Source organism: Hypomesus transpacificus, unplaced genomic scaffold, assembly GCF_021917145.1.
Source record: "Hypomesus transpacificus isolate Combined female unplaced genomic scaffold, fHypTra1 scaffold_61, whole genome shotgun sequence".
NCBI classification, from domain to species: domain Eukaryota; kingdom Metazoa; phylum Chordata; class Actinopteri; order Osmeriformes; family Osmeridae; genus Hypomesus; species Hypomesus transpacificus.
The window spans coordinates 952,282-968,486 of record NW_025814034.1 but is presented as its reverse complement, the minus strand read 5'-3'; the positions used below and the strand labels follow the sequence as shown (position 1 = coordinate 968,486).

The window sequence follows — 16,205 nt, the reverse complement described above, 5'->3', positions numbered from 1 at the left end:
GACCTGGGGGGTCAGGGTTGTGTCTGGGGGGTCAGGGTTGTGTCCTGGGGGTCAGGGTTGTGTCCTGGGGGGTCAGGGTTGTGTCCTGGGGGGTCAGGGTTGTGTCCTGGGGGGTTAGGGTTGTGTCCTGGGGGGTCAGGGTTCTGGGGGGTCAGGGTTGTGTCCTGGGAGGAACCATATTACTGGGGCTGGTTTCCCTGGGGGTTGGACACATGAAGGACAGGAAGCAGGAAACAGCATGCAGATCTTCCCTTTTATATCACAATGATCTGTAAACTCTCTCTCCTCTCTGTGTCTCTGTCTCTCCTCTCTCTTTTTATCCGTGACTCCATCCTGTCCCACGAGAGAGATGTAGGGGTGAAGAGAGCGATGTAATGACAGACTGGATAGAGGGATTATCAGCTGGACAGGAGGATGAAAGAAGGAGAGAGGAGGATGAGGGGAGGAGAGGAGGATGAGGGGAGGAGAAAACTGTCATCCTTTAACTCCCTTTGTCTCCTCCCTCTCTAGAGGGTCAACTTTTTACTTTGATATTTTGAAGAGAAAAGGAACAGAAGATGATATGTCGCTGGTTGTCCTCTTCTTCCCCCCCTCCTCTCCCCCCTCCCTCCCTCCCTCCCTCTCTTCAAAGTGATGTCATACCTGTGTCTTACTGACAGTACGCTGATCCAGCATATTCCAGGGTACCACAGGGTGGTCTCAAACATGCCTGGGGGATCTGTGTGTGTGTGTATGTGGGTGTGTGTGTGTGTTTGTGTGTGTGTGTGATATTTATAATGTATCTGCCTCTCCTGGTGGGACACACCTGTCGCCCTGTGACACCAACCCATCACACACTCACACACACATACACACACACACTCTCCAATCACACCTCATTAAGGGTCACATCCAATCAGATTCCCTTACATTATTCAGTGGGAGGAGCCAAAGATGGAGTGAGACTTGAAGAAAGAGAGAGAGCAGAGAAAGCCAGAGTGAAAGAAGGAGAGAGAGAGAGAAGCTGTTCACTCTGGAAGACTCCCTCTACACCCAGCACACCAGGAGGAGCGAGGAGGAGAGAGAGGGTGACGAAGAGAGAGAGAAGAGAGAGGGGAGAGAGAGAAGAGAGGGGAGAGAGAGAAGAGAGAGGGGAGTGAGAGAAGAGAGAGAAGAGAGAGGGGAGAGAGAGAAGAGAAGAGAGTGACAAGAAAAAGAAGAGAAGAGAGAGAAGAAGTCTTCATGGGTTCTTGGAAACCCAACCCTGACCTCCTCTTTCTCCACGGAACACAGGTGAGAGACACACACACACACACATAATATCTACCTACCTACCTGTCTGTCTGTCTGTCTGTCTGTCTGTCTGTCTGTCTGTCTGTCTGTCTGTCTGTCTGTCTGTCTGTGTCTCTAATGGAAAGTCTAACCGACAGCATGGCACCAGACCAGACATGAAGACTGATGTGACGACGACTCGGAGCTCAGATGAGGTGAGTGTGTGTCAGAGACTGTGCATGAGACTGTGTGTGTGTGTGTGTGTGTGTGGTGTGTGTGGAGTGTGTGTGGAGTGTGTGTGTGTCCACTACCCAGAGGTGGACGTGACCCTACAGGAATGTGGCAGCTGCTTTTGGGACATGATGTGTCACACACAACACACACACCCCATACACACACACACACCCCACACACACACCCCATACACACACACTGTGACCGTTAATGGTTTTCTCAGGAGTAGAGAATGCCAAGTGTTCAATTAGCCCCTCCCCCGGGTGGGTCCTAGGATCAACATCAATAGAGACGGGACACATGATTGGCCCAGACACCCTGAGGTGACAGACGATTGGCCCAGGGGACTGGTGCTGTATGTGACCCCTACTCTCCAGAGGGACAGGAAGTAACTATGTGACGATGACAAGGATAGATCGCTCACATATGGTGTGTGTGGTGTGTGTGTGGTGTGTGTGTGGTGTGTGTGTGTGTGTGTGTGTGGTGTCTGGGGTGTGTGTGTGTATGGTGTGTGTGGTGTGTGTGTGTGTGTGTGTGGTGTGTGTGGTGTGTGTGTGTGGTGTGTGGTGTGTGTATGGTGTGTGGTGTGTGTGTGTATGGTGTGTGTGGTGTGTGTGTGTGTGTGTGTGGTGTCTGGGGTGTGTGTGTGTATGGTGTGTGTGGTGTGTGTGTGTGTGTGTGTGGTGTGTGTGTGTGTATGGTGTGTGTGGTGTGTGTGTGTGGTGTGTGGTGTGTGTGTGTGTGTGGTGTGTGTGTGTATGGTGTGTGTGTATGGTGTGTGTGTGGTGTGTGTGTGTGGTGTGTGTGTATGGTGTGTGTGGTGTGTGTGTGTGTGTGGTGTGTGTGTATGTGGTGTGTGTGTGTGTGTGGTGTGTGTGGTGTGTGTCAGACTCTAAGGTGTACCCAGGGTAGCTGTAGCTGTCAGAGTTACCAGCCTGGACAGCTAAGGACCTGCCTGGACTGTAGACATGGATGGGTGTTCCACGGTGAGACACATACACACCATACACGCACCATACACACACCACGCACACACCATACACACACTATACACACTGTCTGTATATGTATACACACACACACACATATGGAGAAGCAGGTGGTCTTACTGCACTGCTGACTCAACCTGCACTCCTCCCCTCCCTCCCCCTCCTCCTCTCCCCCCCCCCCTCCTCCTCTCTCCCCCCCCCCCCCCTCCTCTCCCCTCCTCCTCCCCAGCCTTGGACAAGCTCCAGGCCCCTGTGTGTGGTGGTGCCCAGGCGGAGGTGGTGGTCCCTGGGGTGGTGTTTGACCTGAGCTCCCTGGTCCTGTTTGGGGCCCAGGCTGTTCCTGTGAGGATGAAGATCCTTCTGGACCGGCTCCTGAGCGTGCTGCCCCAGCATCAGGTCCTCCACACCCTGCTGCCGCTGGGCTGGAGCCTGAGGGACTACATCAGAGGATACATGCTGCAGGTGACGACACACACACACAACACGCACTACACACACACGCTACACTACACACACACGCTACACACACACACGCTACACACACACACGCTACACACACACCCTGCTGCCGCTGGGCTGGAGCCTGAGGGACTACATCAGAGGATACATGCTGCAGGTGACGACACACACACACAACACGCACTACACACACACGCTACACTACACACACACGCTACACACACACACGCTACACACACACACGCTACACACACACCCTGCTGCCGCTGGGCTGGAGCCTGAGGGACTACATCAGAGGATACATGCTGCAGGTGACGACACACACACACAACACGCACTACACACACACGCTACACTACACACACACGCTACACACACACACGCTACACACACACCCTGCTGCCGCTGGGCTGGAGCCTCAGGGACTACATCAGAGGATACATGCTGCAGGTGACGACACACACACACAACACGCACTACACACACACGCTACACTACACACACACGCTACACACACACACGCTACACACACACACGCTACACACACACCCTGCTGCCGCTGGGCTGGAGCCTGAGGGACTACATCAGAGGATACATGCTGCAGGTGACGACACACACACACAACACGCACTACACACACACGCTACACTACACACACACGCTACACACACACACGCTACACACACACACGCTACACACACACCCTGCTGCCGCTGGGCTGGAGCCTGAGGGACTACATCAGAGGATACATGCTGCAGGTGACGACACACACACACAACACGCACTACACACACACGCTACACTACACACACACGCTACACACACACACGCTACACACACACCCTGCTGCCGCTGGGCTGGAGCCTGAGGGACTACATCAGAGGATACATGCTGCAGGTGACGACACACACACACAACACGCACTACACACACACGCTACACTACACACACACGCTACACACACACACGCTACACACACACACGCTACACACACACCCTGCTGCCGCTGGGCTGGAGCCTCAGGGACTACATCAGAGGATACATGCTGCAGGTGACGACACACACACACAACACGCACTACACACACACGCTACACTACACACACACGCTACACACACACACGCTACACACACACACGCTACACACACACCCTGCTGCCGCTGGGCTGGAGCCTCAGGGACTACATCAGAGGATACATGCTGCAGGTGACGACACACACACACAACACGCACTACACACACACACACTAACACACATACTACAAATGCTAGGGCTGGGCGATATGTCAAATATGAGCGATCAGATCAAAATGACTAAATGTAAATATCACAATAATTTTGATGATGGTGTAAAATGTGAAAATATCGTGACTATCAAATATCGAATATCAAATTTCAAAAATACCAAATATTGAATATCATTTGAGGTTTTTTTGCTGGTCACTCTCTTCTGCTCTCTTATTGTCCTGTCACATAAGGACCTCTGCATGAATTGTTCAATGTGAGGTCCATTTAGTCAAGTTACAAGTACCATGTTATGGCAACTGCTTAAATTTTTTTATATATCAACAGCCCTACGCTACGCACACTACACACCCAGTCACACATACCTGTTATATTTACACTTACATGACATTTATGCATTTGGCAGACTCTTTTATCCAAAGTGACTTCCAAGAGAGAGTTTTATAAAAGTGCATAGGTCACTGATCATAACAACGAGATAGCCCCAAACATCCAAACATTGCAAACATGTAGCATACATTGTGAAACCAAATAAGTCCCTAAGGGAAAAACAATAAGAGCATGAAGTTAGACAAGTTACAATTTAACAGCAATGTCATGATGGTAACCCCCCCCCCCCCCCCCCCCCCCCCCTCAGGACTCTACAGGAAGGGTATTAGATCGTTGGCTCATGCTCTCCCAGGAAGAGGAAGCTGTCATCTTACCTCACTTCCTGCGATTCGGAGAGACGCGCCCCATTGTTGAGCTGATGATGCAGCAGGACTCCCAGGCCAATCACGTCGCTCCCTCTGGTGTAAGGCCCGCCCCCCAGACCCAGTCCAACCTGCAAGCGTTCATAGAGAACTCCCTCCGGAACCCTCCTCCTAGCTCCAGAACCCCTGGAACACTCTCCCAGCTCCAGAACTCTGGAGGAGGTTCCACCAGTCTGCACCCCTTAAAGAGCCTGACCTCCGACCTGTCCTGGCTCCTCCAGCTCCCGAGCCCCTCCCTCTTGCTGGATCTGACACCGCCCACCAGACCAGGACGGGTAATAAGACTTGGAGGAGACCAGAACAAGGGGGTGGGAGAAGGTCCTGGTACTGGTCTTGGTTCTGGTTCTAGTTCTGGATCCCGCCCCGTCTCCCTGACCCAGAACAACTCCAGAACCAGCTCCTTTCAAGACCCACGCACGCCCTCTCTCTCCTCCCTCTCCACCTCTCCCCCCTCCACACTCCCCCCTCTCCTCTCCTCTTTCCCCCCCTCCCTCTCCTCCTCTCTTCTCTCCCTTGGAGTGCGTAAGGGCAGGGTCAGCTGTACTGCGTGCGGGAAGAGCTTCTACGACAAAGGTAAGCCCCTCCCCTTCCCCTGTAAGCCCCTCCCCCTGTAAGCCATCCCACTGCAACACATAGGCTGTGTCTACTACCGCGCACTTGTGCACTTCGAGCACTGACTTTCAGTGCTTATGGGAGTTAGATGGCTGAGTGGTGAAGGAGTCGTGCTAGTAATCAGAAAGTTGCCGGATCGATTCCCCGCCGTGCCAAATGAAGTTGTGTCCTTGGGCAAGGCACTTCACCTTACTTGCCTCGGGGGGAATTTCCCTAGTGGGTGTTGTGAGTGAGGCTGGGGTGGATTGTCACTTCCGCCAAGTGGTTAACGTAAGTGTTCCATTTCAGACAGCACTTATCAGCGACGGAGTGCACTGTTTTGCAGTGCACTGTATTGCAGTGTACTTCGTAAAGTGTTCTGTAATAGACCAATTATTTGTTTGTAAACAATCGGGATGCGCGCGCACTGTGGCTGCAGAAAACTGGGAAAGGATAGCATTTTAAATGGAAAAAGGACCACACGGATAATACAAATAGTTAGATTTAAAAAGACCAAAAGCGTCGAGGAGGACATGCCTATAGGAGAGAAAGTGATTACCCAATAATCTGTCGCATCAGAATTTTGATTTGGGTCACGAAAGTCTTGAAATTTGAGTGAGAATGTCGCCCGGTACAGACTGCATAGTCGAGCGGCAACCATGTCTTCACGTCATGTCACAAAGTGCATCATTTTACACTTTTACAGTCAATTCTACATTTAAAAAGTCGAGCAGGGCAGCTTTCAAGAGATATGAGAATTCTGCTTTTAGTCAGCTGGTCCGATTATTTTTCTGATTTGTTTAAACTGGCAATCTGAGTGAGACTACATCCCAGTTACACTGTTTTGACGTTAGCCTCAGTCAGACTCGCTCACTGGCAGTGTGCACAATGTTGTATTTCACTCCATTCTACACCAGAAACGTCAGGGAGGACTGCCTAATGTAAATACGAGTCTGGTGAAGATAGCCAGTATCTCGGATTTCTTTAACCTGTCTGTTTCATTCGTCATTAGCCTGAGAAAGCAACCTCCGTTAGCCAGGCTAGTTTTGCCCGATCACTTGGACAGGCTATTTATTTAAGGGTATCGGGGTCAAGTGACTTTTGTGCATAGACAAGTGAACGTAAATGTATTTGTCCAAAGGCCAAGAGCCTCAAAAAGTTAATATCAAGCCCTGCAATCCAGTGGCCAGAGATATATGATGACCTGATCGACACTCCAAGTGTAATAGAACGGGGAGAAGTTCGTCTTTTGCAACCCACATGCGCAGTTGAGCCTGCTTGACAGTTGTGTGACGTAGGGTGATAATTGGTCTATAGACACAGCCATAGACCTCTCTGTGGTGTTATGCTAAGCCAACATGTCTATGTTAACGGTGGGGTAATGTTAAGCTAACATGTCCATGCTACTGGTGGGGTAATGCTAAGCTTACGTGTCCCCAGGGACTCTGAAGATCCATGTAAGCGCGGTGCACCTGCAGGTGAAGCATGGCTGCACAGTCCCAGGATGCAGCATGCTGTTCAGCTCCCTACGCAGCCGCAACAGACACAGCGCCAACCCCAACCCCCGCCTGCACACACACTCACACACACCTCGCCTGCACACACACACAGCCAGGGACTCACACAGGGACACACACTCATCCTCTAACACACACAGGGGGACACACATGTATACGCACTCACCCCCACTCACACACACGGATACAAACACACTACAAGACAAAGTTACATACATACACTCAAATAACACTGGTGACCCAACACCAGACACAGAAGGTAACAATTCACACACACTGCAACAACACACACAGCTTGCTCCTCTGCTCCCCCTCTCCACCTCCAGGCCTGACCCCCCCAGCCCTCCTCTCCTCCCCAGGTCAGAGCACCTCTCTCTGGGCCAGCTTGCTCCTCTGCTCCCCCTCTCCACCTCCAGGCCTGACCCCCCCAGCCCTCCTCTCCTCCCCAGGTCAGAGCACCTCTCTCTGGGCCAGCTTGCTCCTCTGCTCCCCCTCTCCACCTCCAGGCCTGACCCCCCCAGCCCTCCTCTCCTCCCCAGGTCAGAGCACCTCTCTCTGGGCCAGCTTGCTCCTCTGCTCCCCCTCTCCACCTCCAGGCCTGACCCCCCCAGCCCTCCTCTCCTCCCCAGGTCAGAGCACCTCTCTCTGGGCCAGCTTGCTCCTCTGCTCCCCCTCTCCTCCTCCAGGCTAGAGTTCCCTCCCTGTGACGGTATTAGACAACCCCCCCACAGCAACCCACCCCCTCTCCTTGCCCCTACTCCCTCTGTCTCAAAGGCAACCAGCGGCAGCCAATCCCATAGATCCTTTGGCTCGGAGGGAGGGGCTGGTGCCTCCCAGCTGGCCTATCAGAAAGGCAGGTGTGTGTCAGGTGACCCTGCATCCAAGAAGAAACCCAGGAAGTCCAGCACACCTGTGAAGATCGCCGTGACGACGGGGGAGGGAATAGACACCTAAAACTGGTTCTCTTTTATTTCAACAAGTAGATCACTCTTCTTCTTTAAAACAACAGGTGTTTATTTAACATGTATAACAGGAATATATATATAACTGAAGACCCGCCTTGACGAGTTACTGACAGATTGCTCTTCCATTTGAATTTTGCACCAAAAAGAGCGTGGTGAGCAGTAATGTAATAGACTGGGGGTGATGTCTCACTGACATTTGAATAGAGTACAAAACAACATTGGCAACATGAAATGCAGTGTATTAGGCTTTTGTTCAACATTTGATTCAAAACGATTCAAAATGAAATGAGGATTGCATGGTCATTTAGACATTCTATTGCCATTTAAAAAATGTCATTTGAATAAAGAGTTTAATAAACTTCGATAAAGGCACGGAGTAGCAAAGCCACAATATAATAACATGCTATTGTCACAACAACCACTGGAGGGCGCATGATTCTGCAGCAGAACAACATCATAGCTTCAGTGCAACACAACTACACTTCCATTATCATGAGACATGAACAAGATACTGATGGTTTTTCTGCATAAAAGATTCATACACACTCACACACCACACACACACACACACCTTATACACACACACCTTATACACACACAGCATACACGCATACCAATAGACACACCATACTAACACAGTCCATACATACACATGCACAAGCTGTATTTGAGGGAAGCCCCAAAGTGCATCATTCTTTAGCAGATGGTTCTTCAGCATCATCATCAGATGGTTCTTCAGCATCATCATCAGATGTGCTTTAAGGTGAATTCAGGAGACTCTGCTGGGGGGGGAAGGTCTCCTTGACGTGTGCTGTCATCTTTCGGCCCTAATGATGAAAAGTGTCTGTATTAGTCTGATAGCAACAACTACAACAGCAACACTACTAATAATGACATATTTGAAGTAGTAGGTGTTGTGAGTGAGGCTGGGGTGGATAGTGGGTGTTGTGAGTGAGGCTGGGGTGGATAGTGGGTGTTGTGAGTGAGGCTGGGTGGATAGTGGGTGTTGTGAGTGAGGCTGGGGTGGATAGTGGGTGTTGTGAGTGAGGCTGGGGTGAATAGTGGGTGTTGTGAGTGAGGCTGGGGTGGATAGTGGGTGTTGTGAGTGAGGCTGGGGTGGATAGTGGGTGTTGTGAGTGAGGCTGGGGTGGATAGTGAGTGTTGTGAGTGAGGCTGGGTGGATAGTGGGTGTAGTGAGTGAGGCTGGGTGGATAGTGGGTGTTGTGAGTGAGGCTGGGGTGGATAGTGGGTGTTGTGAGTGAGGCTGGGGTGAATAGTGGGTGTTGTGAGTGAGGCTGGGGTGGATAGTGGGTGTTGTGAGTGAGGCTGGGGTGGATAGTGGGTGTTGTGAGTGAGGCTGGGGTGGATAGTGGGTGTTGTGAGTGAGGCTGGGGTGGATAGTCGGTGTTGTGAGTGAGGCTGGGGTGGATAGTGGGTGTTGTGAGTGAGGCTGGGGTGAATAGTGGGTGTTGTGAGTGAGGCTGGGGTGGATAGTGGGTGTTGTGAGTGAGGCTGGGGTGGATAGTGGGTGTTGTGAGTGAGGCTGGGGTGGATAGTGAGTGTTGTGAGTGAGGCTGGGTGGATAGTGGGTGTAGTGAGTGAGGCTGGGTGGATAGTGGGTGTTGTGAGTGAGGCTGGGGTGGATAGTGGGTGTTGTGAGTGAGGCTGGGGTGGATAGTGGGTGTTGTGAGGCTGGGGTGAATAGTGGGTGTTGTGAGTGAGGCTGGGGTGGATAGTGGGTGTTGTGAGTGAGGCTGGGGTGGATAGTGGGTGTTGTGAGTGAGGCTAGGGTCGATAGTTGGGTGTTGTGAGTGAGGCTGGGGTGGATAGTGGGTGTTGTGAGTGAGGCTGGGGTGGATAGTGGGTGTTGTGAGGCTGGGGTGGATAGTGGGTGTTGTGAGTGAGGCTGGGGTGGATAGTAGGTGTTGTGAGTGAGGCCGGGGTGGATAGTGGGTGTTGTGAGTGAGGCTGGGGTGGATAGTGGGTGTTGTGAGTAAGGCTGGGGTGGATAGTGGGTGTTGTGAGTGAGGCTGGGGTGGATAGTGGGTGTTGTGAGGCTGGGGTGAATAGTGGGTGTTGTGAGTGAGGCTGGGGTGAATAGTGGGTGTTGTGAGTGAGGCTGGGGTGGATAGTGGGTGTTGTGAGTGAGGCTAGGGTCGATAGTGGGTGTTGTGAGTGAGGCTGGGGTGGATAGTGGGTGTTGTGAGTGAGGCTGGGGTGGATAGTGGGTGTTGTGAGTGAGGCTGGGGTGGATAGTGGGTGTTGTGAGGCTGGGGTGGATAGTGGGTGTTGTGAGTGAGGCTGGGGTGGATAGTAGGTGTTGTGAGTGAGGCTGGGGTGGATAGTGGGTGTTGTGAGTGAGGCTGGGGTGGATAGTGGGTGTTGTGAGTGAGGCTGGGGTGGATAGTGGGTGTTGTGAGTGAGGCTGGGGTGGATAGTGGGTGTTGTGAGTTAGGCTGGGGTGGATAGTGGGTGTTGTGAGTGAGGCTGGGGTGGATAGTGGGTGTTGTGAGTGAGGCTGGGGTGAATAGTGGGTGTTGTGAGTGAGGCTGGGGTGGATAGTTGGTGTTGTGAGGCTGGGGTGAATAGTGGGTGTTGTGAGTGAAGCTGGGGTGGATAGTGGGTGTTGTGAGTGAGGCTGGGGTGAATAGTGGGTGTTGTGAGTGAGGCTGGGGTGGAAAGTCATAAACATCTGTTAGACATACAGGAGGAAATACCATGTCTGCCTTATGACATCTCTACACACATGACTGTCTTACCTTTACTTCCTGCTTTCTTCAAAAAGAATACTGCTACTGATCCTGCTACTCCTACTACTACTCCACCCAAGAAGGACAAGACAATATGTCCAGGGTTAGAGGGTGGAGGATCTGAAAGACACAGAAGAGATCCTCATGAGACAGTTTCCTGACAGAAAGAGATGAAGCACTAATGAAGAATAAGAAATGTCTCCATAGATCCATAAATCTTGATTAATAAATTAATAGACAGCATCTTGAATTTTGGTTTCAGTTTTTATTTTGACGCATCACAAACCAATAACTGGGGTGGATGACCCTAACCCAATAACTGGGGTGGATGACCCTAACCCAATAACTGGGGTGGATGACCCTAACCCAATAACTGGGGTGGATGACCCTAACCCAATAACTGGGGTGGATGACCCTAACCCAATAACTGGGGTGGATGACCCTAACCTAACCCAATAACTGGGGTGGATGACCCTAACCCAATAACTGGGGTGGATGACCCTAACCCAATAACTGGGGTGGATGACCCTAACCCAATAACTAGGGTGTGCTTGCTTGCGTCGGTTGCAGATGGGTCCGTCCCCTTAAGTTTTTCCTTTCTAGTGATACTTTCAAGCATTTAGCTTATTCATAAAGCATAATTCATTAAGAACCCTGTTTAAAACAAGCAAACCCCCTTTGAAACAAGCTACTGTAAAAACGTTGTCACTGGTAGTATTTCAGATGGAATCGTGATTCAAACAGTATCCTCTGTTTACTGAAAATATGCCCCCAAAAACGTAAATAAGCTTGACATCTACTTAGGGGGAAATGGCTAATTCAAAAGAAGTTTGCTACAAGCAAGCTAGTTGCTGTGGCTAGCCAAACTTCACTGAGTGAGGGGATTGTTTGAAAGCGCCGGAAATGAGAATGTTTCTTTCAACATAAAGTTTAGCCTGTGGCATTGAAGCCAGCGCATCACACAAGCTTGAGTTTACATACATTCTTTAATGTGACATTACTTACTGTACATGCAAGTCTTGATTTGCTTAAATGTATGATGCTGCTAGTACACCACGGCATGATACAATACTCGCTGTGCAACCGCACATCTATGCACGTTGTATCCATGCGTCGTTGCTAATGTGTGCTGACGTGACGTTTGCATTGTGTTCCCTTCGTTGACACAAGGCACTTTTTGCCACAAAAACTAAAGTTCAGCCTAAACCGTGCAATGAAACGTAAATAAAATACAAGCAACTCAATCGCTACCAAGACGAAACTTTTGACACCTAGGTTGTCTATGTAGTCCAAATATTGACTGAGTTTTAGGGGGGCAAAAAGAAATAATATTAAGTTTAATATATATGAGAGAGAACAATGGTTGTGCCTGCCTAAGGCGTGAGCACACCCAATAATAACACAGAACCTCACCAGGAACATGGATCTCTTTCTCTCTGAGCTGGTTGCGTCTCTGCAGATGAACCCTGCAGGTGAATCTGTTGGTGTCTGTCTTCTGTACAGTCACTCTGCTTGTCACAGTGTAGCGTTGGTGAGGGCCGGGGTCAGGGAGTCTGTCTGTCTGTGTGACATCAGCAGGGAGGAGGCGTCCCTCACTGTCCCTCCACTCCAGCTCAGGTTCAGCAGGCCAGCCTCCAGACACACACTGGAGAACCACCTTACCATCTTTGGCTTCCAGGATGGAGACATCTGGTTTAGAGACCGCCACTAAAGAGACAGACTGATTTAACCATCAGAACAATTATTAACAATCTTAAACATCTTGTATCTAATGTAACTTACCAACACTGAGCTGGATGACAGTCTTCTGGACCTGCCCGTCCTTAATATTACAGGTGTAGCTCCCCTCATCCTCCAGCTTCACTCTGAAGAGTTTCAGGGAGCCGTTGCCCATGACCAGTTCATCTTCAAACAGCATGGTCCTGTATTTGTAAGATGGATTCTGGTCTGCATTTTTGTTACAGCCATCACTGTATAAATATGCAGTAGGTTTCAGGCCAGGTCTGGTCCATGCAACTACCAGGAACTCTGCATTGATGGAAGGTTCCAGGGAACACGGCAGGATGACATCATCACCCTCTACAGCAACAATGCGGTCAGATGAACCAATCAGCTGAGTCTCTCCTGGAAGAACAGACACAAAGACAGAATCCATCTGGGACTATTAAGATGGTGTTTAATACAAGTCTTGTACATGTGTAACAGAATGTCTTAGAAAACAAGTTTTTCATTATGGAAGAATAAGCCGATTTATTCTATTTATTGTTTTGGTCAAAGCAGAGTATCTCAGGGGGGTGTTCCATCAACGTCGATTAAGAAAAAGCGAGACTTATTTAGCCAAGTCTCACTTACTTTAGCGAGAGTTCCGTTCCATTAAGGTGGATTATTCTAGTTCTACCTACGTAACCAAGGTTCGGAACTAGCCTGATCCGTGTCAGGCTAAAAGTCAAGCCAAACTAAAATGTATTGCAAAAAAATTCAAACAGCGGAAACAGAATCTCAAGACAGTTCTGTTGAGTAAATTTCTGTGCGCAAAGCACTTTAGTCCGTGTTCGGGAACGTAAATTCAGACTTTTGAAGTGCAGACATGAATGATTCACGTGTTTAGGCCTACTTCATCTCCAAAAAATATATTAATTTAAATTAACAAGTGAAGAAATAATGTCACTTTATCCGTTTTCAAAAGCCATTGGTTAATTTACATAAAATAAGGCCTTAGAAACTAAGCAGAGCGTCAAGTCAAGTTACAATCAATTATGGCGTATTCATTCTTTGACAAGCCTGTGGTGGATGAAGGTGCTCAGATTATACAAAGAGTGTTTTCCCACCAGCCCCAAGGGTCTTCAGAGACAGAAGTAATGCTTCCCTGACCAGTAACTGTGGAAGAAGTATAGGTTCAGCAGGCCCAGCATAGTTCATCTAGATAGATTTAATTGTCATTCTTAAAAAAAAAAAAAAAACATAAATAATATGTATGTATATATATATATAGAGTAGAGAGAGTAGACTATTATAGTAGAAAGGAGGGTGTGTGTCAGGTTCAGCAGGAGCCAGTGGTGACGTGACCTACTCTGACATCAACCTCAGACACCACACACCACAGAAGAAGAGAGGTGGGTGGGGCTTACAGACCAGGGGCATTGTGGGAATTAGGAGGAAGATTTCTGATCAACTGGAGGTGTAGATACATGTATGCCAGGTGGTTTATCTGGATGTGTGTGTGTGTGTGAGTATATGTATGTATGTGTGTGTGTGTCAGAGGAGGCCTCAGTAGAGCCAGTCTACTCTGCTGTGAAGACAGAGAGACCTTCAGGTAACCTAGGCTCTGTTCGAAATGTCTTAAAATGCCTCCTTCCTTCCTATTAAGAGACCAAGGACTGTTCGAAATGTCTTAAACCTTCTCTTCTGCTCTAATAAGATACCTTGAAATACGTCACATAACGGTCATTTTTCAAGAGAGCATATGAGCTGCCTTGTTGTCTTAATGGCGTCAGGTATTACCCATAACTCTGTGCGCGGGGTTACCGTGAGCAACATGTTAAACAGAATCCTCTGACCGCCATTGCTCAAGTTTTTACAATTCATATTTCAGCTAAACGGTACTTGTAAATCAGCATCTGAATAAAAATGTATCAAGAAGTGGGCAGTGTAGTTGCTGAAAATGTACTTATTTTATTGATGACACTCCTAATTTGTAAATTTGCTCCGACTTTTCGATAACGTAGCTAGCATCGCAGTGCAGTGCAGACACTAGCTAGTTGTTGCGTTTTATCATAATCCTATCAAATGAGTGAAATACAAACACAAATGTTACGAGCTATTTAGCCTATATTTAACACAAGTTTAAATACAGCTTAACTTGACTTAGTGTGACAATAAACTCAAAGCAATTGACTGCCGTCTGACAAAGCGCGCTAGTGCGAGCACACAAGTACACGCAGCGCGATGACGTACATCTTGTCTTAATAGACTGTTCGAAATCAATGGTTTTGGAGATACCTTCCCTCGAAAGGACCTGTCTAGTTAGACACCTGTCTAGTAAGAGATCAAGGATTAAGACACAGCCCATGATTCGTGATCATGACAGGCAGCCATAGTGAGTGCTCCAGCTCAGGAGTGTAGAAGATGTGTGTGTGTGTGTGTGTATGATGTGTGTGTGTGATGTGTGTGTGTTTGATGCTGCAGGCTCTGCTGCAGCTGGACCCAAGGATGTGACCTACGGTCAGGTGGTCATCAGACCACAGAAGAAGAAAGGTACGTGTGATGTCTTGACTATGTTGTACCCGCACCACTAGTTGGCGCTGTGCCGCCCATGATACAATGACTTGTGCGTTGCTCACGCTCTTAACTAAAGCTTCAGTAAAACGATTACAGTTCAAGCCATAAAGACATGTCCGTTTTGTACTTCACATTAACCAGGTACTCTAAAGTGGAAACCACAAATACATAACAGTACTCAACCCTCCACACTCTCATCCTCTCATCCTCCACTATCATCCTTTATCCTCCTCTCATCCTCTCCTCTTCTCCTCAACTATCAACTTCTCCTCCTCTCATTATGCTTCTGTGTGTGTATATGTGTCTATGTGTGTGTTACAGAAAAGCCCCTCCCCCTAGAACCTGATGTCACCTACTCCTCAGTGAGACCAGGCTGACCAGACCCCCCCACTCTGGACCAGTCAACCATCAATCAAGCATCTGTTAATACACACTCAAACTCAATCGTTCACACACACACTTACACACACAGGTCTCAGGACATGATTCCAAAGATAATCTGCTTCTCTGCCTCTCTGTCTACATGCCCCCCTCTGCCCCCCCTTCACACCTCTAAGGGCATCTTCTTGAGAACAGAGGATGTACTGATCAGAAGCAGGGTTATTTGTAGATGAGGAACAATGTGCTGTTTTAGCTGTGGTAGACCGCTCTCACTGTCCTAGCGCTCTGCTGGCATGCAAACTGCTCTTTACCGCAAGATAGAGGTTGGAACTGAAGTACAAAGTTGTTGATCGAAACTCAGCCGTTTGACCACACGCTGGAACAAACACTTCGTAGCTGTCAGTTTGACCACACGCTGGAACAAACTCTTCGTAGCTGTCCGTTTGAGGTGTGAAGCGCTGTGTTTCTGCTGATCAGAACTGTGGGATAGATTATTTCTACTTGTCAACTCACAGACACGCCAGCCAGTGAGATTACATCCAACAGCCAATACAAGGATGCATAGCCGCGGGAACATATTTTATCTAGTAAACATGTCACTAATGAAGAGGCCTGTTGGAGACTGTACCTGTAATAACTTTAACCTGTCTTGTTGTTGATTTAGTATCAGCTTATTTTGCCTGGTCGTGTTTTCCTGCTTGTTTGCTTGCTGTAGCATCACCTGTAGCATCACCTGTAGAGTGGTGACCTAATAAAAGGTCTTGCTGTGAAGAAGCATGTGTGTAGTTCCTGTT

At 49.0% G+C, this 16,205-nt stretch overlaps 2 protein-coding genes across 2 annotated transcripts; one reads left to right on the top strand and one right to left on the bottom strand.

Moving 5' to 3' along the window:
* Positions 1-1,147: 1,147 nt before the first annotated feature.
* LOC124465875 (zinc finger protein basonuclin-2) lies at positions 1,148-8,609 on the top strand. The gene is made up of 6 exons (XM_047017511.1): positions 1,148-1,272; positions 1,410-1,466; positions 2,375-2,471; positions 2,704-2,936; positions 4,815-5,502; positions 7,812-8,609. Exons 1-6 carry the CDS (start codon positions 1,222-1,224, stop codon positions 7,835-7,837), a joined length of 1,152 nt encoding a protein of 383 aa, XP_046873467.1. The 5' UTR covers positions 1,148-1,221; the 3' UTR covers positions 7,838-8,609.
* A 2,209-nt stretch (positions 8,610-10,818) lies between these two features.
* On the bottom strand, positions 10,819-12,907 carry LOC124465839 (butyrophilin subfamily 1 member A1-like). Its single transcript, XM_047017467.1, has 3 exons — positions 12,535-12,907; positions 12,143-12,459; positions 10,819-10,872 (listed from the first exon to the last, which is right to left on the bottom strand). Exons 1-3 carry the CDS (start codon positions 12,905-12,907, stop codon positions 10,819-10,821), a joined length of 744 nt encoding a protein of 247 aa, XP_046873423.1.
* Between the last annotated feature and the right edge of the window lie 3,298 nt (positions 12,908-16,205).

What these genes read in the sequence shown, in the direction of transcription:
- LOC124465875 (XM_047017511.1), top strand. Translation starts at nt 1,222, where the DNA reads ATGGGTTCTTGGAAACCCAACCCTGACCTCCTCTTTCTCCACGGAACA. An exon ending in ACATGGATGGGTGTTCCACG is followed by an intron (nt 2,472 to 2,703) that starts GTGAGACACATA and finishes CCTCCTCCCCAG; the next exon opens with CCTTGGACAAGCTCCAGGCC. An exon ending in TCAGAGGATACATGCTGCAG is followed by an intron (nt 2,937 to 4,814) that starts GTGACGACACAC and finishes CCCCCCCCTCAG; the next exon opens with GACTCTACAGGAAGGGTATT.
- LOC124465839 (XM_047017467.1), bottom strand. Translation starts at nt 12,907, where the DNA reads ATGGATTCTGTCTTTGTGTCTGTTCTTCCAGGAGAGACTCAGCTGATT. An exon ending in TGTCATCCAGCTCAGTGTTG is followed by an intron (nt 12,460 to 12,534) that starts GTAAGTTACATT and finishes CTGTCTCTTTAG; the next exon opens with TGGCGGTCTCTAAACCAGAT. An exon ending in AGGTTCTGTGTTATTATTGG is followed by an intron (nt 10,873 to 12,142) that starts GTGTGCTCACGC and finishes TGTGTCTTTCAG; the next exon opens with ATCCTCCACCCTCTAACCCT.